The sequence below is a fragment of the Pseudorasbora parva genome, chromosome 19 (assembly GCF_024679245.1).
Source record: "Pseudorasbora parva isolate DD20220531a chromosome 19, ASM2467924v1, whole genome shotgun sequence".
In the NCBI taxonomy this organism is placed as follows: domain Eukaryota; kingdom Metazoa; phylum Chordata; class Actinopteri; order Cypriniformes; family Gobionidae; genus Pseudorasbora; species Pseudorasbora parva.
The window spans coordinates 28,336,462-28,362,611 of record NC_090190.1 but is presented as its reverse complement, the minus strand read 5'-3'; the positions used below and the strand labels follow the sequence as shown (position 1 = coordinate 28,362,611).

The window sequence follows — 26,150 nt, the reverse complement described above, 5'->3', positions numbered from 1 at the left end:
ATCAAACAGGGTTTATTGTTTAAATACACAACTGTGCTTGACAGTTTAAAATGACCCAGTTATAATACAGAAGTATGACTTTCCTCTGTACCAGAATATTGTGTGTACTTGACAAAATCCCTTCTTTAAAAGTCTTTCAGCTCAGCAAGGCTGAATCCACTAGATGAAAGACCCTGATCAAGGGTCACGTCATACCCATGTCCTTTAAACCAGAGCAAGCAAGAAGACTTGTGGGATCACAACCTCATTCAGGCGTGGGCTCCCCAAACTGGAACATGTCCTCATCGTAGAGGTCTTCAGGGAGCTCTTCGTCTCCATCAGCAAAAAACGTGGGGAACGGCGGACTCTTGTTGTTCTCAAAACGAGTGGGCAGAGCTGTGTCTCTGACCTGATCGGGCAAATGCAAGCACAACGTTTAGACAACTGGAGAAGCCTTTTTATCAAGATTATAACGCTGTATTTACTGCACTCTTTTTACTGCACTCTGTATTTGCTGAATGAGTCTAGCTTTGAGATACTTCAACTTTCAGTTGAGTGTGCATGTAAGCAAACTCTATGAGACAAAAACGCTGACTACATATGATCGATTCACTGATGCACTTTGAACACACAAACGCCTCTGTGCATTGATATAGATGAATCACTCAGCTCGAGTGTGCGCTAGCGTGCCAAGGTCAGTGATAGTGATGGCATGGACAGTACAGCATGCAACTTTCTTTTTTTTTTTTTTTTTTTAGCTAAATGCTTCCTAAAGTGAAAACAGAAGCAGAGAAGATAAAAGCAAAGATTGAGAAAATCCTTGACGTTCAAAAAGATATGCTACCTGAGGACAAGTGCATAACAATTGGCATACTTGTGAGTTTGAATAGGTGCGAGGCGCTTTACCTTGACAAGACAGTTGCGGTGACCCGGTACTGAACCGTTGACATAGAGGATGTTATACTTGGTGTTTACCCTCCATATCTGCCAGAGAAAAGACCATAGTGAAACTACAAACGCTCACACACACATTTTCAAACTCTGACACCAGGTTATTTTACAGTAGTGCCTCCTAAGATATTATAATGGTACAGCTTTTAAATTGCGCTTAATGTGCATTTCGATGTGTAATAAATTCATTCAATTTGTCAGAGTACACAAAACATACAACAAAATGTGTTTATGCCACCCTAAATCTAGCAAACTGAAGAGTGCAATGCAGAGAAGACGTATCAGCAGAAAATGCATTTGGATTATGGACAAATCATCACACCGAGCAACATATTTGGACACAAACATCTATAAAAGATATAAAAAGGCATTTTGTCCACTCTCCTCAATGTACCTTCAATCCATGAACAGTGTCATATATGTTTCCCATCCTTCCTGGCATCTTCTTTCCTTTGAAAACTTTTGCTGGATCCTGATAGCGAGGAGACAAGTTACTTAAGTCATCTATTAACCATTCAAAGAGCACACTGAGGTCACGCTAAACTCTCGAGAGACCATACGGGACAGTTGCGGCTATCTGATATGACTGATGTGAAACCTCTCAGAGAAAGTGCTTCAATATGTAAAAAGTTACAGTGAGAGGGATATACTGTGTCTCTGAGAAGAAATTCAATCAGTTCTGATCATCTCTGTGACAAAATGTTCAATCAAAATTGAACGACAGCCTCCATTTTTTACAGATCCACCATATATATTAACATACAAGATCAACAGAAAAATAAAAGTGCATTGATAAATGCACTATGGAAATTTTATTAGATACTGGTTATCCATAATTACATCTACTGTATTTTAAAAACAATATATAGGCCAATATTGGACATCAATCTACATTATTACAACAAAAAATTCATCTTTATGCATTAACTGATACTAAAGATCATTAACAGCGGAAAACTGCTTTTAATTTTAAAACAGCTAAGCCTGCAGAAAACTGGAATTGGGGCTGTCAATAGATGATCAAATTTAAAACGTGATTAATCTCAAATTAAGCATACATCGCTATATATATATATATATATATATATATATATATATATATATATATATATATATATATATATATATAATCTCTCTCTCTCTCTCTCTCTCTCTCTCTCTCTCTATATATATATACACACATACACACATATATATATTCGCTCACCTAAATAATTATTAGGAACACCATACTAATACTGTGTTTGACCCCCTTTCGCCTTCAAAACTGCCTTAATTCTACGTGGCATTGATTCAACAAGGTGTTGAAAGCATTCTTTAGAAATGTTGGCCCATATTGATAGGATAGCATCTTGCAGTTGATGGAGATTTGTAGGATGCACATCCAGGGCACGAAAACATCCCCCACACCATTACACCACCACCAGCAGCCTGCACAGTGGTAACAAGGCATGATGGATCCATGTTCTCATTCTGTTTACGCCAAATTCTGACTCTACCATCTGAATGTCTCAACAGAAATCGAGACCCATCAGACCAGGCAACATTTTTCCTGTCTTCAACCTTTACATTTTGGTGAGCTTGTGCAAATTGTAGCCTCTTTTTCCTATTTGTAGTGGAGATGAGTGGTACCCTGCGGGGTCTTCTGCTTTTGTAGCCCATCCGCCTCAAGGTTGTGTGTGTTGTGGCTTCACAAATGCTTTGCTGCATACCTCGGTTGTAACGAGTGGTTATTTCAGTCAAAGTTGCTCTTCTATCAGTTTGTATCAGTCAGCCCATTCTCCTCTGACCTCTAGCATCAACAAGGCATTTTCGCTCACAGGACTGCAGCATACTGGATGTTTTTCCCTTCTCACACCATTCTTTGTAAACCCTAGAAATGGTTGTGCATTAAAATCCCAGTAATTGAGCAGATTGTGAAATACTCAGACTGGCCCGTCTGGCACCAACAACCATGCCACGCTCAAAATTGCTTAAATCACCTTTCTTTCCCATTCTGACATTTAGTTTGGAGTTCAGGAGATTGTCTTGACCAGGACCACACCCCTGAATGCATTGAAGCAACTGCCATGTGATTGGTTGATTAGATAATTGCATTAATGATAAATTGAACAGGTGTTCCTAATAATCCTTTAGGTGTGTGTGTGTGTGTGTATATATATATATATATCCGTTTAAGCCTATATAATTCATACATTTTTGCACACAAAAGCATCCATGAAAAAAAGCATTAAACGATTAAAGTGAAAATCAGTATAGAGTATGTGTACAGTGCAACAGCAAGCTTTTTAGAGCTTGTTTACATTTTAGACACGTCAAGTTGCAATACTGAGCCAAACCACAAGGAGATGCAAAAAAAAAAAAAAAAAAAAAACTAAACCAACCACCTTGACCTGACTGCATATAACTACAATACAACGATCCATTCAGAACACTAGTCACACTAGAAGACTAAACACTAGTCGTTCTGAATGGATCAGTGTACTGTACTAAACTACGGTCATAAATATGAACGATAAAAACAATGGAAATAAATTGTGTGATATTTCCATCAAGAGGTGCATACATTTTGGTCAACATCTTGTATTAATCAAGTCAAGCACTCTATAAAGTCTACTCCAGCACATCCCAAGACTTTCAATGAATTTAAGGTTTGGATTTAGAGGTGCCAATTCATGTGCAAAAAAAATATTCTTCATCCTCCCTCCCAACCATTCTTTCACAGAACCTGATAAATCTGGACACGGTCATCCTGTCATATCTTTAAAAAATATCTTTGTGACCCCAAACATTTGGGTGATAATTATTAGCATTAAGTGACAAGTAAAGAGATAAAAACACTCACCCCTCCCGGCCCCAGAGCGCCTGGCCTCCTGTGCGTTTTAGTTTGTCCATGGGACGCTGGCTGGCCTTTGAACCCCCAACGCTTCATTACTCCCTGAAAACCCTTGCCAATTCTACAATTAAAAAGAAGATCAACAGTGTAATTAAGCAAATATGTAAAAAGAACATTCAGTTATTAAATGCTGTGTAACAACATAAGAGATAAAATACTACGTAAGATATACCAGGTAAATTCAACAATATTCAAATATGTTGATATTAGTGTAAAAGTTGTATTATAATATTTAAAACCAACATTCGATCATATGGGGAAAAAAACATAATTATGTGAATAAATTGAGGTATGAGGAAGTACACACCCTGACAATGTGGAAAAACAGTATTTTACACATACTGTGCCATTACATAATTACTTTTAGCCCTTCAGTCAGACAGTACTGAAATCCACCAGCTGGCCATGTCTGTCCTCACATATTCCTTGCATTATATACATATATATATATATATATATATATATATATATATATATATATATATATATATATATATATATATATATATAACAACATAAGAGATATGAGGAATGGAGCTGCAGATATGCAGGATCTCAGGCGTGAAATAGGGCTGACAACTCATACACTTTGACTAATCAAGAGCTCTATGAAGCAAGGCTCTCTTCAATAAAGGTGATGCGCGCAATTTCTTTTCACAGTTAAAATACATCATTCTATTTCAGTGTATTATTTAGAAATAGAAAACAGAAGTATTTTTTTGATTAACCCAAAACACTGCGGGGCCATCCAATCATTGCTTTCTTGAACATCCAAACCTGCTTGAGATTGGATCAACCAATGACCAATGACAATGAGTTTGGGGTAGGACTATCCGTTTGTCTGGCCAATTTTAGATGGAAAGGAAACCAGTTTGAAAACAATAATTTTATGCCATTTAATTTGGTGACACTAGTGGTAATTTTCTTTAAAGGGGACCCATTATGCAAAATTTCCTTTTACATGGTTTTTGAGCATAATTATGTGCCTGCAGTGTGTACACAGTACCCCATTATGGTAATAAAAATAAAAAAAAAGTTTTTTACACAACTTCATGAATTAACTCTGTGACATTATTCTGAAGTTTTCTCTTCTCCAAATTACTAAACTCTGTCAACACAACTCGCTGCAGAGTCAGCTGCGTGTTTTCATCCAGAGGGGGCAAAGAAAACGACAGAAGCAGGCAAAACGGGCATATTTTAAATTGGACTTCTTTGGTCTTAGGAACAAAATATTTATAAGCTAACAACCATGATTTTCTCCAGTCGATATTGTCAATTAGTGTAGCCTAATGAGATCTGCCTCTAGGGCGAATTTGGTCTCTTCTGAAAAATCTGGATATGTTTATTGTTACATTTCTTGTCGTAAATGCTAATGCCATTCAATAACAAAGCTGACTCCTTTGTATCTTTCTGGTTATACAATATGTGACTCTTAACCAGTTACACAAGACCTGTGGGAATAGCTTTGATTACGGTACTGTATTCTTTAAAAGGAATAGTGAATAATATATAATAGTGAAGTCATGAACTGTCAAAAAAAGGTTTCATAGGATAAAATTGTCAATTAAAGAAAGTATATAAATTAAACCTCTATTAAACCAATTGGGGGGTGGGGGGGAAGAGATTTGTTCCCAACAGTTATATTCATATTATTCCACAGAAGAGTTTTGCGTGGTGAAAAATTGTGGATGTAACAATTTCCATGCAAGAAGAAATTAGATAATTTGAAATTAGACAGTTTAACCAGGAGTTTATTATACAACTAATTAAATTATAAAATAAATTGTAGGCCTCCAATTTTAATAAATATATAATTAAAAAAAAACAAAAAAACACTTAGAATTTGGATTTTTTATACATCGTTTAAGCCATCTTATTTGAAACACATTAATGGTGTCATGATAATTTAACACTTCTAGTCCCCCATCACTTATACTGTTGGAAATTACTGCTTAAAGTTTATGAGTTTTTCTATATAAAGTCAAGGAATATTGTGTTTTTGCGAGAAAGACCTTCTGCTTTAGAGTAGAACCCTACCATAGAGAGATAGATCTCTTATCAAAAATATTTTTGGTTTTCTTAATCCGACTAGAAAAATTAAGTTGTTGTCTGGCAACTAGATTTTTTGTTTGACAGAATATCCGTCAATACCAGGGAATTTCCCTTTCTTCATAGAAAAGAGTGCAGATTTAATTTCCCCAGTTGTTAAAGTAGACTCACAAAGGTCTTTAAAATCATTATCAATTGTGGGAATATAGTTTTTAATTGTTTCGACAAAAATCTTACAATGATCCCTACTAAATTCGGAAGTGTAAAGTTTGCCTTAAAAGCTTGTAATAAACTTAGAGATTAAGTTATGTTCAGTGCACTTGACACCATTAATATTTAGAGCAGTCAATTAATTTTTCCTGCAATTCCTCTTCTCTAATGCAAAAAAAAAAAACTGGAGGTAGTCTCTACTTCTTCTAGCCATATGGCTATAAAGACCCCTCTAGCCAAATCCAAGTAAGCTTGATCCATTTGTAGACTTAATTCTCTCAAAAGCAGTTCCTTCCTCCCGAGATGTTGTTTTTCGCAATAAAGTGTTTATTTTGAGTTCATGGTTTTTTTTTTTTTAGAGGCATTTAAATCTTTACTAATGGCTATCTGCCTAGCCTTATATTAAAAAAAAAATCCCATTTCGCTATATAATCCATCACTAAAATTTTCAGAAAATATAACTGAAAACAAATTCTTAATAGCATCATTGAAGAAAGAATCTTTTAGGAGAGAATTCTTAAATTTCCAGTAACCATGTAACTTGGAGCCGTGGAGTTTTATCAGTGTTGCTACACAATTTTAGAGTTATTTGTTTATGATCTGAGAGGTGTGCGAAAGAATGAGAAACATCAAGAACAAATTGAAGAGCTGAGGAAGAAATCAAGAAGAGGTCAATTCTCGATTGGGATGACATATTATTAGAACAAGTGAATTCCTGCAGCTTAGGGTGAATAAAAGCCATGTGTCTGTAATAGAAAATTCTGCGAATAATGATACAATATTAATATTTAAATGCACGCTATCGGTGCTTCTGGGAGGAAATCTGTCAAAGGTGTCATCCACGCATTCAGTAAAATCCCCAGCCAAAAATCACAAAAGAGTCTGGGTACTTGGTAAGTAAAAGTCTTTCAATTTAGAGGATATCTGAGAAAAGAGAGACCTGTTGGCAGATCTGGAATTACACCCATAAATATTACAAATAGTAAAGATTGAGTTGTCCTGCTGTAACAATAAATTAATCCATCTGCTTTCATCGGAAGACTTCGCTCCTAGTATGTGCCATTTTAGGTTAAGGGAGTTTCAGGGAGGGGAGTAGCAAGGAGATCACTCAAATCTGGGCGTGAATCGAACCAGTTATGTTCCTTAAAATTATCCAATGAAATCAATTCCACAGAGGAAATGACGTCATCGTTTCCATCAGCATTTAAAACAGACTCCATAGTTGACATAGGCGCATGTGCTGTCATGTTGGAAGTTTGTTTATTTTTCCCTCAGCCCACAGATAAGTTGGCAAAAGGAGGGTAATGTGAAGAGCGCAATCGCTTACACTTCCATAAATAGCAATGGCTATATTATAATGGCTATATAATCATCCCATTTCAACATTTCCTGACGAGACGTTAAGAACGCGTCCACTTATCACAGCGCCATCTTGGCCTCCTCATTAAAACATTAGTGCACATAAAAATATTTATTGTTATGTCACAAATTATGTAACAGGCCCCGCCTACAACTGGCAATGAAATCAGCCCTATTAGCTTAGCTCCTCCAAGAGTGAGCCTGCCATGTTTATGTCCTATATGTTTGAAAATTTAATGTGTATTTGAAATTGAGAACTGTGTGTGTATTTGACAGTTTAAGTGCAATAAGATGCGAAAGAGATTGCTCACACAACATACGCTGTGTAACAGAGAAATCAGTTACCAATTGTTTCCCCTCATTTTGTTTTCTTTCCTTCTCCTGTCTTTCCTTTCTTTTTTTGGTAGCCTGAATTAGCTCTCAACTAACGTACATACACAATATGAGTGCAGATGGACTAAACCATTTGGCGCAATAGCAAGGGGTGGGACTGTGAGACCTTAGATAGTCTTTACTTTTTTGTATACAAAATGTAGTCAGTCAGTCAACCAAGATATTCAGCCAATACACTAACTTTACATTTCACCTGACAGCCATTATGAAATTTAATTAGCAAATTAAAATTTTCCGGCTGAAACCTCCTCCCCTCCGTCCCTCATTTCTGTCAACAGGGGAAGGGGGAGATGTGAGGGAGGATGTTTCAGCAAGGACTTTTTACTGCGCTGAGTCAAAGTACTCTCAGAAACGATATTACGCCATATATTATAGTTCTCCTTTTTAATCCACTTAGAAAAGTTTTATTTTATGTCACCATTGATCGTTCAACTATTCGTGTAACTGTATTTAAATAGGGAAAACGTGGAGGTGTTTGGTGGCTTCTAACTTGATCTCTGTTTGGTACCATACTGACTGAACTGGGCTTAGTGGGCTAAGCTAAATGCTATCAGAATGTCACTGCGCGTCAGAGAGATTAAGTGCACCTACTGAGACGAGAGAGGTATGTATCAACTCGTCTTAGTTAAACATAGTTTAATATGAAAAAGCAGTGAAGTACCCCTTTAAAGCCAAAACAATAACAATCTTTGCTGAGGTTTGTGGGTGGCCCTCTTCCCCAAAAGGGTGAATTCGGGAAAAGTTTGATTTTCCAGCTCGCTCCGTTAGTGGTGAAGGAGTTGGCTGAAGCCCTAATCAGACGGTAATTGTTCCTCGTGGGGTCGGAAGGTATTGCCATTTAAGTTACAGGGGCTAGTCAGTTATTTACTAACCGAATTAATTAACGTTACTGCTTTTGACCATTACCAAGGTCGTGTGGTGATGTAATAGCGGTCCGAATCCACATCTCTGAGTTTTTAAGAATATATCACTTCAAAATTCACTGTTTATAATCATTTCTGACCACTGCATAGCACCGTGCGGTTGCACTTTGCTGTTATTTGGATGCATTTCTAGACTTTTACTTTCATTAAAATGTTGGCAAGTATTTACAAGAGCAATATATTTCATCACCGCTCAAACAAATTAAAATTTAAGCACGTAAACATTTGAACTTGTCTGTTATTTATAGAAACATTTATTATCATACCAAGCATATGACATTTTATTTACAGCATACAATCATGTTACAGACCACCAGAGCAGCGCGTTCCCGATCACAAAACGTCCACCGTGGCATGAATAAATCACAATCCTAATGCACGAGTTTTAGATTTTATCCTATAGGTTTAACACTGAGGTGGTCTGCACATTTATTTTGACGGATTTCCATCGATTTCCATGAGTGAAACAGGTGAAGGGCGAATGACCTGCATCATGACCAAACATTAGCGATCGGTTATGGCAGATCCAATAGTTTTAAACTTCAACGGAGTACCCGCCTTCGCAGAAGTAAATGCTGATAAGTGGAGAGCAGCCAGACTCTCTGTAGAAAATGAAATGTACGAGAGTCTGGTAAGACCAGGATAATAGAACATCCTAATAAGTAACTTCCAAGATAGACAAAAAACTCGAAAGCCAAGTAAGAGTAACAGCAATACAGATGATCAAAAACAAACATGTTTTGTTTGTTGATGAACTTTATGATCTGTAAAGTCCCCACCCTCTTTTGGAAAGCAGGGTAGGGAGCAGCAGCTCATTTGCATTTAAAGATACACACAAAAGAAGCATTTTGCTTGCAACCAAAAGGGACCCTAACAGCATGGTAGATTAAATGATCTGGGTAATTTGAGCTGAAACTTATTTTACATCTTAAAAAAAGAACCCTTTAAAATGCATGACTGCACATATTGTAAAGTATTTCAGAAGTATGTTTTTTTTTTTCTATTATTCAAATAGAAAAATGATTACTGTGAATTCCCAAGGACAGTTACTGCGGTTTTATCGATGCCCTAGAGGCTGGAGGAATTGTCTCTGTGGTTTCCCAAATGCCTTTCTCTCGGATATAATCAAGTGTAAATCTGTGTAGAAAGGAAATCTCAGGTTGATCTCCTGCAGAATAACCTAAAGTGACTCTCAGCCGGCCCTCGCAGTCACACCCTGAGATTCACACACTCATTATTTGATGAGAAGATGAAGCTCTTCAAATTAAATGGATGGAGGAAAAGAGGGGGGCAAGAGAAAGAAAGAAAGAGAGAGCCAGAACTTCCATTTGTTGGATGCACGCTTCCGCTGACTAAATTAACAGTAAATCAAGCTTTGTGACAGCATTTGAAAAAAAGGATCTTCCTTTCATGCCATTTAAGTCAGCGTGTAAAAACAATTCTGCAGCAAAACTTTATTTAAGTTAATCAAATTCAAAACAGCTTTATTGGCATGACATATTGTACATTGTATTGCCAAAGCAATTAAATGAGCATGAAAATATAAATGGTTAACATTTAGTGGTGTGTGTTTGCATATTTGTGTGTGTATAAGAGTTTGTGTGTGTGTGTGTGTGTGTGTGTGTGTGTTTGTGTGTGTGTAAGTAAATGGACGCATAACTGTTTGGTCGACTCTTCCCTTTTTGTGGCAGGAATTTATGTATTTTGCTGCTAGTAAAATGCAGTCTCTCTTTTCGCCAAGTAAATATTGAGCTTGCTGACTTTAAAAACTAAAACAATAATATCTAACAAAATCCACTAACAATATCCATCCTCTCCATTGACTTTGTATTGCGTGAAGCTGCCTCTTTGTCATTTCTGACTTATAACAAAAAACAGAATGACCAAAAGCTGTTCCGTAACAGGGAGGAGTATAGTAGGGATGAAACGATCACGGGTTTCAAAATAAACCACGATAAAATGTCCTGACGATTAGTAATATCGTTTAAAATTCAATTATTAGTGATTATCACGGTTTTGAAAACTTGCGGTAAATCCTATCCAGTCTGGTCTAGGCACGCGCAGCGCTGTTTTCGGAATGAGAAGAAATTACAGAAGGCAGTGACAGCACCGGAATATTTTCCAGCATTCTAAAAGGACAAAAACTGAGGTGGGGCCATATTTTGGCTTTTACAAAAGTCCTGAGGGGAAATGATTTGAAGATGCTCTGGTCAGCCCGTCTGCAGCAGAACATGCCAGAAGAAAGTCGCTGTAATAGGGGAAAACGCTTCAAATCTGCAAAGGTTTGCGAACGCAAGGCAAGTGGACTTTACCTCAATACCAAACCTACATTTGGGAAATAATAACGTGAAGGTTGAGCCAAAGACAAACAAACAAGTTCAGACACGACTAGGGTGACATTTAAGGAATAATAATCAGCTTGACATCAACACCCGCCGTTTGTTTGGTGTATTTCAGCTGTGGCATGAACACAGTCACTCACACTAGTCACCTTATTACACACAACTTATTATAGGCTTCCCAAAAGCCATCTGTTATTATTGCGTTGCGCATTATAACCTATCACGTTTCTATTGAGTTAATGAATGCAATGTCTAATAATCAGATGCATTCAGATTAGCCGGAGTTGTTCTCTCACTTACTGTAATCTGCACTCAAAGCAGAGATGAGCGTGCGATGTACGCAGGAGATTCATTCAGCATACAGATGTTTTTGTTCTATTTCAGCATTGAAAATAGTTTAAAACAAACACAGTATTTAACAAACACAGAACCATAGTGCATCTGATATGACTGGCATAAAGTTGGCTTGACGTTCGAGATTTGCAAATTTAGGGACCATCTCTAAAGTTACATACAACTTTGGTATGCGCGTTTGTATAAAACTGACTGTAATGTGTTTATCTAGGTGTCGGGTATAATGCACACCTTTTGGATTTTTGTTATTTAATAAAATAAAGTGTCAAACCATATTAAAATATGAATATGATTTATTTTACTGGGATACTGTTCATACACAAAATATGCTAGATTTCAATGTGCCATAGCTGATAAGACACTGATGAGAATATTGCTTGAACATATTTATAGACATGTTACAGATTATATTTACACCAAAGTATTATTTATGCATTATGTGGTGCTAATGAAGGCCAATATAAGGAAGGACAATCTTGCTTTTAAAAAGCGTATAGATCTGCTTGATTTATTTGTTGTTTGTTGATTTTCAAATATAAAACTTGTGTGTGTTGATTTTCAGTGTGTGCTTTGGTTCTTTTTGAACACTTTATCTAATCTGAACAAAAATAATATTGATAACCATGATAATTTAGGTCACTAAAACCATGATGTGAAATTTCAATACCGTTTCATCCCTAGTGTAGCGCAAACAAGCTAAAAAACACAGAACAACTTTTTTTATAAGCTGTTGATCTAAAAAAAAAATGAGGACAGTGGACAGACATTTTTTTGCTGTGGTGCCTAGGGTGCGATTGGGTGACTTGCTCAAAGGCACCTCAGTCATTTCAAGCCAGTATTCAGAATCTAACCTGCAACCTTTTGCCAATCCAACCCTCTCCACTGACTTTGAATAGCGTGAAGGCAGTGTTTGTGTATGTTCACTATTCTTAATGTGTCTGCACTAACTTGGATGGGTTAAATGCAGAGGACAAATTTCAAGTATAGGTACTAGAGAACCGCAAGATTTTGTCCCGCAGAAATATATATTATTTTCGCCCGCTCCACAAAATACCGCGGGTAAACGTAAAAAGCATTTTTTTTTAAATACATTGCATATTCTGCCTGCTACTGAATTTTTCAGTAGGTGTGAATATTGTTTATATATATATATATATATATATACATTATATATATTATGTATATATAATATGTATATATAATTATATATATATGGAGATATATTTAACAAGTCATGGATACTATTATGTTCTGGTGTATTCGTGGAAATTAGTGTAATTTAGTACATTTGTACATTTATCGCATTATTCTAAATGCAGGCATTTATGTTATATTTCATATGTTATAATCTTGCTAGGTTACAGGGTTGTTTTATTATCTTTCCTGGTCACCAGACTCTGTCCATATATGCTTAATTATTCACGGTGCGCCAACGTCGCCTTTAAGTTTCATTTTCATTCCATCGATAGTCAGGACTGGTACGCCTTGCCGGTGAGTGTGTTAGAAGCTGGCATTGCTAGTAGTTCAGATCAAAAATTAACATCACATGATTGTGTTTTTTCATTAATTCATTCTGGTGTTTTGTTTGTGAGTGTTGCAGGTTTACAACCTAACTAAATAGGTAGCTAACTAGCGAGCTAAATAGTGTCACGAGTATCCAGCAGGTAGGCTAGCATAGCGATGCCTAGTTTGTGGATGATTATTGTGTGTGCGCGCAATAAAAGCTCAAAGTGACTCGAGTTGTGTCTGCCGTGCTTGTCCTGAAACCCTTCCAGTGGGGAGTTTATTGAGCTATAGGAAGTAGCTTAGTAAAGAACTGGACATACAGTGCCTTGCAAAAGTGTTCGGCCCCCTTGAACTTTGCCACCTTTTGCCACATTTCAGGCTTCAAACAAAAAGATATAAAAATATGTAATTTTGTGAAAAATCAACAACAAGTGGGACACAATCATGAAGTGGAATGAAATTTATTGGATATTTCAAACTTTTTTAACAAATCAAAAACTAAAAAACTGGGCGTGCAAAATTATTCGGCCCCTTTACTTTCAGTGCAGCAAACTCTCTCCAGAAGTTCAGTGAGGATCTCTGAATGATCCAATGTTGACCTAAATGACTAATGATGATAAATAGAATCCACCTGTGTGTAATCAAGTCTCCTTATAAATGCACCTGCACTGTGATAGTCTCAGAGGTCCGTTTAAAGCGCAGAGAGCATCTTGAAGAACAAGGAACACACCAGGCAGGTCCGAGATACTGTTGTGGAGAAGTTTAAAGCCGGATTTGGATACAAAAAGATTTCCCAAGCTTTAAACATCCCAAGGAGCACTGTGCAAGCGATAATATTGAAATGGAAGGAGTATCAGACCACTGCAAATCTACCAAGACCCGGCCGTCCCTCCAAACTTTCAGCTCATACAAGGAGAAGACTGATCAGAGATACAGCCAAGAGGCCCATGATCACTCTGGATGAACTGCAGAGATCTACAGCTGAGGTGGGAGACTCTGTCCATAGGACAACAATCAGTCGTATACTGCACAAATCTGGCCTTTATGGAAGAGTGGCAAGAAGAAAGCCATTTCTTAAAGATATCCATAAAAAGTGTCGTTTAAAGTTTGCCACAAGCCACCTGGGAGACACACCAAACGTGGAAGAAGGTGCTCTAGTCAGATTAAACCAAAATGGAACTTTTTAGCAAAAACGTTATGTTTGGCGTAAAAGCAACACAGCTCATCACCCTGAACACACCATCCCCACTGTCAAACATGGTGGTGGCAGCATCATGGTTTGGGGCTGCTTTTCTTCAGCAGGGACAGGGAAGATGGTTAAAATTGATGGGAAGCTGGATGGAGCCAAATATAGGACCATTCTGGAAGAAAACCTGATGGAGTCTGCAAAAGACCTGCGACTGGGACGGAGATTTGTCTTCCAAAAAGACAATGATCCAAAACATAAAGCAAAATCTACAATGGAATGGTTCAAATATAAACATATCCAGGTGTTAGAATGGCCAAGTCAAAGTCCAGACCTGAATCAAATCGAGAATCTGTGGAAAGAACTGAAAACTGCTGTTCATAAACGCTCTCCATCCAACCTCACTGAGCTTGAGCTGTTCTGCAGGAATGGGCAAAAATTTCAGTCTCTCGATGTGCAAAACTGATAGAGACATACCCCAAGCGACTTACAGCTGTAATCGCAGCAAAAGGTGGCGCTACAAAGTATTAACTTAAGGGGGTCGAATAATTTTGCACGCCCAATTTTTCAGTTTTTGATTTGTTAAAAAAGTTTAAAATATATAATAAATTTCGTTCCACTTCATGATTGTCCCACTTGTTGATTCTTCACAAAAAATTACAGTTTCATATCATTATGTATGAAGCCTGAAATGTGGCAAAAGGTTGCAAAGTTCAAGGGGGCTGAATACTTTCGCAAGGCACTGTATAAGGAAAATAAACAAATGTTTTGTTGCGTTTAATTAAATGGATGAACATGAACAAAGGAACTCAGAACATAGAAATACAGTAAAAATACAATAATATCTTGCCACCCGCACCCGCAATCACCCATCAAATATTGTCCCACGCCGCACTCGGTTGTGTTGGGTCCCACAGGTCCCGCGGTACTCCCGCGGGAGTGCAGATCTCTAATAGGTACTACACTTGGCCTTCAAGTCAGTTTCACTTTTCACAGTATTTTTTTTGACAGAGCCAGTGTTTAAAGGTGGGATGAATCTATACATGGTTTATTTTTAGTTTAATAGTCTCTGCATATTAAGCTGGGACATCATTTTTAAGATAAGAAGAACTCTAATAAGGTGTACTAGGCATGTGCGTTTATATTTGACTCACGTTTTCGCTGTGACATCCACATATTGTCCTGGACGGAAGTGAGCTGCATAGAGAGGAGTGCCTAGATGAACAGAACAAAATACATTACAGAAAAAAAAACACAATAAAACAAAAACCACAAACACAATATCATATGGTTTATTTACTCAAACGTGTCATTCAAATGATACAGCTGAAACAACTTTATTCTTTCTCTCTGGAAAAAAGTGTTACCTGGTTTGATGATGGCGTTGTCGGTCACACAAAATGTGGTAAGTTTCTGTTTGGGAGGAACTCCTGCATTCCGGAAAATCTCTAAATGTCCCTCCGGCCTCTGAGAGAAAGACAGATTGACTTTCAGTTGCTTTAAGTGATATACTAACTTTTATAATCCTTAAAAAAGGAGAAAGGGAGAAGAAAAGGAGAATACATTAAACCCAAACTGCTCTGCTGTGTTTTGGGAGTTGATTGACTGCAAAGAGACTGAAGGCTCCGACTGAAGGTCAGGACAATTGACAATTACACTTCAAGCAGCACTTTGTGGCAGCTGTCAAATATATGACACTTAGACACACAGTAGCTTACTGCCAAAAAATAAAAATTGGGCACTGACCAAACTTTTTTTTCCCATTACAATACTTCATAGAACATTATATTTGAAAAGTTTTACAAAATCCTCCCCTCCAGCGGCTCATGTTTTTTTTTCCTAGCACCAAAAGTTCAACTAATGGAGAAAGACAAGTGAGAGACAGGCAAGAGAAGACAAGAATTCCTGGTTTCTCATTTTAATTTTCCCTAACACACACACACACAGGTGACCTCTATATGTACTGCTCATTAATTTTTCTCCAGGAGCTCTTCAGGTCTTGTTATACTCTCTCTCCACAGAAACAGACAGCTCTAGTCTATTATCCTGTTCTTCCTCAGAGAGGTCAAGGATCGCCAGAAAGGTGAAGAGAAGGGGGAGAGTGTGCAGATAAGAGCAGTCTTATTGAAAAATGTTAAAAGACATTTCTTACTCACATGAAACGGAGAGACGTTTTTTCCACCCACGATCAGAGCTGCTGTGCGCCCATTAAACTCTTCCTTAGACAGATATTTCACCACATGACAGTCCTGCACCTGAGAGAGATTTGAGTATGATGAAATTACAATCAGGTTAACATCAAATTAAGATTAAAATATGTATTTGTTAGTTAATCTCATAAGAACAATCAATGAACTTTCAGATTAATTTTAAGACACTAGACAGTAGGGCTGCCACTTTACGTTCGAAAATCAATTGCACAACACAAGTTTCAAAAACGAAACTAGGGAATCGATTTTAACCAAATATGTACACTATTGTTTTTAAACAAATAAAAAAGTTATTAACAGGTATTATTTATATATTGAATTATGTTTTTAAAACTTACATGAGGTCATTTTGTGACAATTGCTGTGAACGTAGACAGAATGAGCAGTATTACGCTAGTTCCTCCAGAATAGAGCGCGCCATTCTGAATATTCCGTTCATTTCTGAAGCTCATTTTGCTCTGCGCTGCGCGCTCAACCCGAAATGCCCTTTGTGACATGCTGGATCAAATATAGGTCTTTCTGAAATAAATGGATATAGGGCTGCCCCTAAAGCTTTTTTTTCCCTAGTAGTTGTTTATTTAAGCTGTTGTTCATGCGGTACCAGCGCCTCCATGTCATTGTATGCTATATTTTCCTATTATTTATTAAATCAATGCAATTAATCGATAAAACAATTGATCAAAATTGAGATACAATTTATATAAAACAAAATGTAAAATAATTTGTAATAGGCCATTATACGCCTGCATAGCCTATAAGTGTCGATTACGTTCAATTAAAAAAAACAAATGGCCTGTTTGCAATAAAGTTCATTTAAAGTTTCATTTTGAATGGTTGAATCATGTAATATTATTTTAGAGATTTTTGAATAGCCTTACTCATAAATGCAGGCCTGTTGTAGACTAGACTGCGACAAATATTTAGAGTCTGATTTGGATAATGTAGCTGCCGTGCGTGTTTATCCACACGAACTTTACATTCAGTGTAGGCTAGTGAATTTCTACGTTTTATTTTCAATCTCTTTTCATTGGCTACAATCGGCGATGGAAGCACATAGATAAGCCACAGTGACTGACATGTGGCCAAGATGTTGTTGTCCGATGCTGCGTTCTAGTTCGTTTTTATTATGCCCTTCACTCGCTAACTTCCGTCCGTTTCGTTCACTCAGATGTGCATCATTGCTTACATTGCATGAGTGCCCACTACTGGCAGAACCTTTGCTATGGACTGAACTGGAACGTCCTAAGCCCTCGATCACTTAAAATCCACAACAGAGTTGATATATTATTTACTTTTATCCTTTACGAAATTGTTTAATGGCAAATTCTAGATGTATATATGTGTGTTTGGGTTGTTTAAAAAGTTTTTAAAAATAATTGAAATATTCTAGAGTTGTTTGAGGAGTAAATTAAACATGATCAGCGGTGACGTCACAACCGTGTTGCATTGTGATTAGGGCTGGGTTTTGATTCAAATTTCAAGAATCGATTAGATTCCGATTCTCAAGATCTTGAATCGATTATCATTATTTGATCCGATCTTTGAGATTTAGATAAGTGTTTTTAAGACAGCATTTGAATTTCCAGCTGTTACCTGAATATTACAGGACTGTAGTTATGCAACATATTGATACAGTTATTATAGACATTCAACTGCAAATTAATGGAGTATTGATGGTTGTAAAGAACAATCCCCCTTCCAGAGTGCTCTAATCTGCGAACGCGAGCTGTGGAGAGGGCGTCTCATGCTGTCATGACAAGGCAGCCATTACAACTTCCTTGGCAGTTAGCGCGCACTGCAGTGAGACGCTGTGATGTAAGCCGCGTTCTCGACATATCCAGCAGCCCGAGTTTACTCTAGTATTCTCTGTCTCGTATTCTTCTTCTTCAGCACGGCGGCGGCGGTTTAGTGAGAGCTTTGGCTTGAGTTTGTTTACCTACTCTAGTATTCTCTGTCCGCGGCGGTTCTGGAGTTTTCAAAGCTGCCATGTTCGTTGGTTTAATGTCCTTACACGTTGCGCGCATGCGTGAATTCAATGACGCGGCAAATTAAAATTCACAGGGAAAATGTAGACCTATTATTAAATCGATTCTCTGAGTTACGGATCGATCTTTAGAAATTAATATGAAAATCGATTCAGAATTGGTAAATCGATTTTTTCAACACAGCCCTAATTGTGATACGAAGCTGAGCTGCCTGAAGTGTACATAAGTAAAAGACTCGAGGGTCAGAGCGAGGCTCTGTCCATATGAAACTTTTCTCGTCCACTTCACTAAGTGGAAAGCACTTCAAAATTACGAAGGGATTCCCCCCGAGGGGAAGTGCTTAGGGAAATTTGGAATTGCGTGGAGTGGAATGCAGTCTGATCGAAGTTTGTCCGTTTAGAACCTACTGTAGAAACATGTCGCGCAAAATTGTGACATCACTGTAGAGGGACCAGTGGTGTATGTAGATAGAAATGGCTCACTCGAAGGTAGTAAAAAAATAATAGGCATATACTCTCATATAACTCTCGCATGGTTCATAGTCACAGAACAGCCAAGCCTACCACACAGTGGCAAAATGTAAAATAATAGGCATCCTCATAACTATTACACACTGCACCTTTAAGAAATGAATAAATATTAATTTTCACTTTCACTTCACTTTGCAATGCAATGGCTTTTAAACATGAAACAGAACAGACTTTTTTTTCTCTTATATATACAAGATCTCTATAGAAGTGATGTCATCTCCTCTGCATTTAATTGACCTTGAACTTGATCCTCTTTACCTGTAGCATGGTCACCACGTTTCTCTCTCCAGATTTGGTCCACACAGGCATCATTCCGAGTTTAATAGCCACAAGACCGACTCTCCGACTCCCTAAGAAGATGCACAATACAAATCAATACAACCACAAAAACCGAAGTAGCAATCAAGCATCCATGTTATCAACTCAATTGAGCACAAGCAAGCTGCCTGGCTCCCCTAGGACTGGAGAGGAACTGACACCCACATTCTCCAGACTTGCTTTACCCACCTTCCTCCCACTTATGTCTGGGCCAGGGCTCATCCTTGAGGGGGTTGAGTTTGTCTGTGGTCAGTTGTTGGTATTCATCTGTAACAACCTTCTTCAGAAAGGAAGCATTATCTTCTGTAAGGTGTTCATCCCACCATGTGTTCGTCCGATGCGTCCTTAAACACTGAATGACAGGAGTTCTGCAGGAGACACAAAAAACAGAGGCATGATGGAAACTGTCACGCTTTTCACGTAAATATCACATTAAAAAACTGGCAGTGTGACTACATAAATTGTTAAATGTGAACTAATACGTCTAAATATTAATATTTGCTGTATTTTCACACCATTTAAAACTCCAAAAATGACTGATATCAAAATATTAAATTAGTATATAAAGTATATGTGAGATTTACATGATCTTTAGCAAATTGTTAAATGTGAACTAATAAGCCTAAATATTAATATTTGCTGTATTTGCACAACATTTAAAACTCCAAAAATGACTTGATATCAAAATATTAAATTAGTATATAAAGTATATGTGAGATTTACATGATCTTTAGCAAAGTACTACATTATTTTATAATAATATTATGTTTATAACGTTAATAACTGTAATCAAATACCTCTGCAGCGCAGCTCCAGTTCGACAAACGATTACTGGCGCTCCTCTTAGCAAACCATCAGCAAGACTAATGAACCTGCAAGTCAGCGCTGACATTTTTACTATTCACAAACTTATCAGGCAACACAAAACAGCTTAAACATTCAGCCCGATTCCATCATTGTACTCAGCATGACAGTCTCGTGTTTGTCCTGTAGTCGTAGAATGTCATTCCTTCAACTTCCGGTGTTACACGGAAATACGGTCCCTGGTCTCTCCCACTTCAAAATATTGTTCCTCTAAATGGTTAGTTCCATAAGCAATCAGGAGTGTGTTATTCTGTTTTTATTATATTGTTGTTGTTGAGAAAAAAAATTGTATTTGAGTTTGTCATTTACAGGGTCTGTTGTAATTTCTAGTTAGTAGTGTTTGCATGTCTCCCTCAGTCTTATCTGGTTTGTTGATTTATAATAAAATTGAATTAATATAGATTCTAAAACACCCCAAACTTAACTATAGCCTACAGAAGAAGGATGATCATCTGATATTTTAAACAATAAATTGTATTGGCTACTAGGCTATCAAATGAAAAGAAAAAAGACAAAAAATAATAATTTGTTTCTTAAAATTATAAATAAGATCAATTTGTTATGATCAAGCAATTGTTATATCCTAGCAGTTGGTTTGTTATATCCTACTGTCTTTGTAGTCTCTTAAACAGTAGTACAAACTTTCATTTTATACTATTGCAAATTTTATATTATTTTTTTATTATTAAATGTATTATTTATATTTTTATATTTATATTACTAATTATTATAATGGCCCAGTGGCATGCTATCATGTTCCTAACAAAACAATAAAATCAAAATATGTTCTTTGAAGATTAAATTTTCTCATGTATTTATATGTGGAATGCATTTAGAGACTAGTCATAATTTAAAACATTGCTAACTTCAAATGAAAAGACAAACAAGCTGTAGGATGTAGAAGATTAGGAGGGTGAGGATTTATAGGACCTCATGCTGTTGTCAACCGTGTTTTCATTGAAACCTCAGTACTGTTGCAGACTGCGAGCTCAAATCACAACTCAGCTGCCCCTCTGTCCCACCAGCTGCTACTTCCTTCATTCTGCCAGCCCAACCAACCAGCTGCTTCTTCCTCCAACCTGCCAGTTGCATTTTCCTCTGACCTACCATGCAGTTTCCTTAACCACTCTACTACCTGCCTCATCCACTATGATGGCTGTGTCTCAGTACAGCCCGCTGCCACTTATGTTCACACTCAGGCCTCCGAGGACAATTAAGTATGTACATATTGCAGCAGCAGCAGCAGCCTGGGATTCTTTCCAGGCATCAGGATAAACTGACCATACAAAGATTTTGGATGTCTAAACGGCTGTTTTCACTTCTAAAAATCTGAATTTGTATGTTGAGGTAGCCTACACAGCCTCAGATGCCAGTCAAGTCAAGTGAGTTTAACTGTCATTTCATAGACATACAATGCCTTAACATGGCCAAGTATAAACATAATTTACATAAACCAGTCTGTTACCTAATAAAACATACTAACATATTAATTATATATTTTTAAAAATATCCTAAATTGTGTGAGCTAAAATCATGAAAACAAATAAATTGTTAATATTACGTAATGTAATGTATAAATACACACACACACACACACACATCGTGTTTCCATGTTTTATGGGGACTTTCCATAGGCGTAATGGATTTCATACTGTACAAACTGTACATCCTATCCCCTTACACTGCCCCTGCCCGTAAACCTACCCATCACAGGAAACATTCTGCATTTTTACTTTCTCAAAAAAACTCCTTCTGTGTGATTTATAAGATGTTTTCCTTATGGGGACCTAAAAATGTCCCCACAAGGATAAGGATTTCGGATATTGCCATCTTTGTGGGGACATAAATATATATATACATATAACATATATATATATATATATATACACACACACACACACACACACACACACACACACACACACACACACACACACACACACTTTTGTTGTATAATGTTTTTTAAATATTAAAATATTAAACATGCAAAATCACTAACAAGAAAAAGGAGATCTCTCTTTCTCCTGATATCCATTAGTCTTGTCCTGGTGATCTGAGTGTTTAATTAAACATGATGGAGCTAAATGAAAGGCTGTGTACATGTGTAGAGAGGAGTGTGTGCATGTTTGTGTGTTTAGACTTCAAAGATTCCTCTGACTCACGCCTCCAGGACTCCATTTCTCAAGGTCTTCTGATGCCTGTTAAAGAGCCTGTACATTCAAGCATCTGTCTAAAATTAGCATTTAGTGAATTACAATATTGTAGACTTAAAGGTAGACCTGTCTGTGTGTGTTTCACGTGATGCTGAGCAAGTGCATTCAGTGAACATCTGTATCAAAACAAAAAGCTGAAACACAAAAAGTGGGAAAAAACATTTCTTTTTATTGGCAACATGCAAAATACAGTCCTGGTTGCTGTAGTAGGCAAGCATACACACGCGCACACTCCGAACAGAAGGGAGAATGAAAGAAAGAAATGCATAAAAGAGAAATGTGTCTAATACAACACCAGAAATACACAGCTACTATTCTCGAACATCTGAAAGGGACTTTATTATGTTAGATTAAGAAATTCTGTAAAACCAATGTCAAGAAACCTGTAGAAAAGAACAAAAACAAATAATCCCTAAATACTGTATTCACAGAATTGAGTCCATTCCACATGCTTTCCAATACATATTCATTCGTTTATAGCGCTATATACAATACACTTAATTGTGTGTAACATTTGTAAGTCGTAAAGGCCTCACATCAAAAATAAGTTAAAAAATAAATACACTACCATTCAAAAGTTTGGGGTCGGTGAGATTTGTATTAGATTTTAAAAAAACTTTTATTCAGTTTTTTTTATATTATTAAATTGATCAGTGGCAGTAAAGACATTTAAAATATAAAAGATTTCAAATTAACACAGTTCTTTTGAGATTTCTAATCACTGAATCCGAATATAGAAGGATTTCTGAAGGATCATGTGACACTGATTGCTGCAGGAATAAAGTATATTAAATATTATATATATATATATATATATATATATATATATATATATATATATATATATATATATATATATATATTTAAATCGACCGACTCCAAACTATTTGTAGGTAAATTAAATAAATCAATTAAATGGTTGCACTTCGGATTATAGAGGACTAACAGTGTTTACTAATAGAGCATTGGTCATGCACTGGCCAAAAACTGATAATCACTTGCCTCCTAAACTATTACATATTGGAATATTATGCTATATTGGACTATATAGCCCTTGTATAGCAGGTCCACCAAAAATAAAGTAATAATATCAAGCCAAAAAAGAAGGAAGGAAGGAAGGAAGGAAGGAAGGAAGGAAGGGAGGGAGGGAGGGAGGGAGGGAGGGAGGGAGGGAGGAAGGAAGGAAGGAAGGAAGGAAGGAAGGAAGGAAGGAAGGAAGGAAGGAAGGAAGGAAGGAAGGAAGGAAGGAAGGAAGGAAGGAAGGAAGGAAGGAAGGAAGGAAGGAAGGAAGGAAGGAAGGAAGGAAGGAAGGAAGGAAAATCCAGCACTAATGTACGAATGCAAGTTGAGTAATTCTGGCATATCAAGGAACTATCCAGTTTTCGGCTTTTCTTTTATGTAGGTTACGGCAGATCAAAAGGTGCTTGCAGATTGGTTTGGTTGCAGTGAAAGCAATCTATCCCACTGTCACGTTAAAGGTGCACTCAGTGATTTCAACTACATTAAAAAGTTTACCACATAATTACTTTATTATACTTATTTACACTGGTAAAGAGTTGGATTATCACGCTAAACATGGCCAAAAAAAGAAATAAAAAAAGATTTGGACGCATGAATGTGCACACGTGTGCACACATCAACCAGAGAGAGAGCAAGAGCACGTCCATCAAGGAGCTTTATTCGGGTTACGGAAGCCCACGGCAGCGCTGTCATTTCGATTTTAGACCAAGCGGCAACCTCCCGCGATCTCTCTTAAAGCCAATACGGAAGGAATATAAACTGCAATTCATCGAATGGCCACAGGCTTCAGAAGGGAGCAGAATCTCATTGAGCCCCATGTTAAAATGCCCATCTTTACAGCGGAAAAAAACATATTTACAGCCTGGTACAAAACATGGTTTTGGCCTATACGGCTAATTTTGACCTTCATGACATGGTCACAACGAGGGGGGCGAATTTTAGTATAACTCATTCGTATACGTGATATAAGGGCGTGGTTACTTTGAGTGACAGTTGGATAGCCATTTATTCGCCGTCTATAGTCATTGCGTCATCTAAGCTCCGCCCACATCTCGCCTTTTTGCCTATTTTCTGTTATCAGGGAGTGACACGCGATGAGTCGCTCGCAAGATGGCAACGCCCAGCTCTTTACTTTAAGCTTCAGAACAGCTTATCGGAATCCTATGGGTGATGTCACGGACACTGTCCACATTTTTGTAGAGTCTATGTTTTAGACCATGAAATCAAGAATGTCACTAAAGAAGTGTGTTTCTGGTTGTGAGGGAAAGATAACTTTGTTCAGCTTCCCAAATAACCCAGGGTTAAGGAAACAATGGATGCAGTTTGTTTTGTGGGGCATTTTGCTCCATTGGGCTGTGATTATGAGGTGTGTTCAACTGCAGCAAAGACCTCAATTGGACAGGCCTACAACCAATCATAGCAACGAAGCGAAGCATAGTTGTCAACAGAACTTTACTGCACGCACGCTGGAAGAAGTAGAAGATCAAGATGTGTGTAGACTTTGCTGGTGTTGCAAAAAATTAAGGACACACGGAGTACTTACCAACATAATCATAATTTTGAGAGAAATCGTACAGATGAATGCATATACAAACAAGTTCTCCGTTTAGGAATAGAACAAATTCAACCCAAGCGCTCTTTGGTGACGTGAATGCTTATGTTACTGTTGATCATCTGTCCATCATCGTATAAAGTCCGCCCTGATCATTTCATTGGTCCGAACAGTTTCTGTTCGAGCACTATTGCTCCACAATTGGATCAAGTCTAGACTGAATTTCCCGAACTCAAATGTTGTGGGATGGCTAAATCTAAACAAGGTTAAGCTTAAGGTTAAGGAAGCAGCTTCCACTTGAGCTTAGATATACCCCCCAGCGGGACTACTAATGCTTGGAAGATAAGTATGGTAGCAAAATGCCTACATTTTGTTGGTAAAGTTGGGGAGGTGGAGGGAAGATTCCAGAGCAAGGTGAGCGGCTGCTTTTATGCTCCAGCAGTTAATTCAAAGATAACTGAAAATTGCTCCTCGCGGAAAAAAGGTTAAAATCATCTCATAGGAGAGCGCGGCCATGTTGAGATCACATGACCAGCTGAATTCTACTTATTTTATCTTGGTAACTCCCCTATTATCAGACACTTTGACTTATGGAACAAATTAATCACAGGTGACTGCAAATAGATTTATAAATCGGCATCAGTGACTGCAGTGCGAATTTTTGTTTTTGTGTAATGCACAAACCAGTAAGTGCAAGTATAGAGGCTTATTAACAACAAGATGAATGTTTAGTGTGAAGATTTGATGCAATAAGCCTTTTAGTTTCAATGAATGTTATTATGTCTGTTCAGACTGACATGGACATCTACATGCTGTCAATGCTATGTAATTCTTTTTTTAAGGAAAGGTGTTCACATTTGTTTTCAACGCAGTGCAAAGAAACCGGCAGTAGTAGACACTGACGTATTACAGCTTTGTCACATACTTTTATTCTACATGTAGCTTACTTTATAAATAAATAACAGTCATTGTAAGCTCAGCTTTGAGGAGATTTAGATTTGGTTTCCCATGTTAACTTAGTTAGTTTAATGATTATGAAAAGAAATTAACTAAATTAATGTCACTCCTCTCTTCATTAGTTTGCATTGGCTGGCAATAGCCGATTGCACTGGCATTCATCTACAAGACAACCGCTCTGCACCAATATACCTAAACTCGCCTGTTCAGAATTATGCCCCCTCCAGAAGCTTGCATTCGGCAAGTACACGACTATATTTTATATATAATATATATATATATATATATATATATATATATATATATATATATATATATATATATATATATATATATATATATATATATATATA

General features: G+C 37.2%; 1 protein-coding gene across 1 annotated transcript; it reads right to left on the bottom strand.

Moving 5' to 3' along the window:
• Positions 1-20,227, bottom strand: mrpl3 (mitochondrial ribosomal protein L3). Its single transcript, XM_067424999.1, has 10 exons — positions 19,989-20,227; positions 19,381-19,559; positions 19,132-19,223; positions 16,305-16,403; positions 15,516-15,615; positions 15,303-15,363; positions 3,776-3,887; positions 1,325-1,402; positions 886-963; positions 1-388 (listed from the first exon to the last, which is right to left on the bottom strand). Exons 1-10 carry the CDS (start codon positions 20,081-20,083, stop codon positions 245-247), a joined length of 1,038 nt encoding a protein of 345 aa, XP_067281100.1. The 5' UTR covers positions 20,084-20,227; the 3' UTR covers positions 1-244.
• Positions 20,228-26,150: the final 5,923 nt, after the last annotated feature.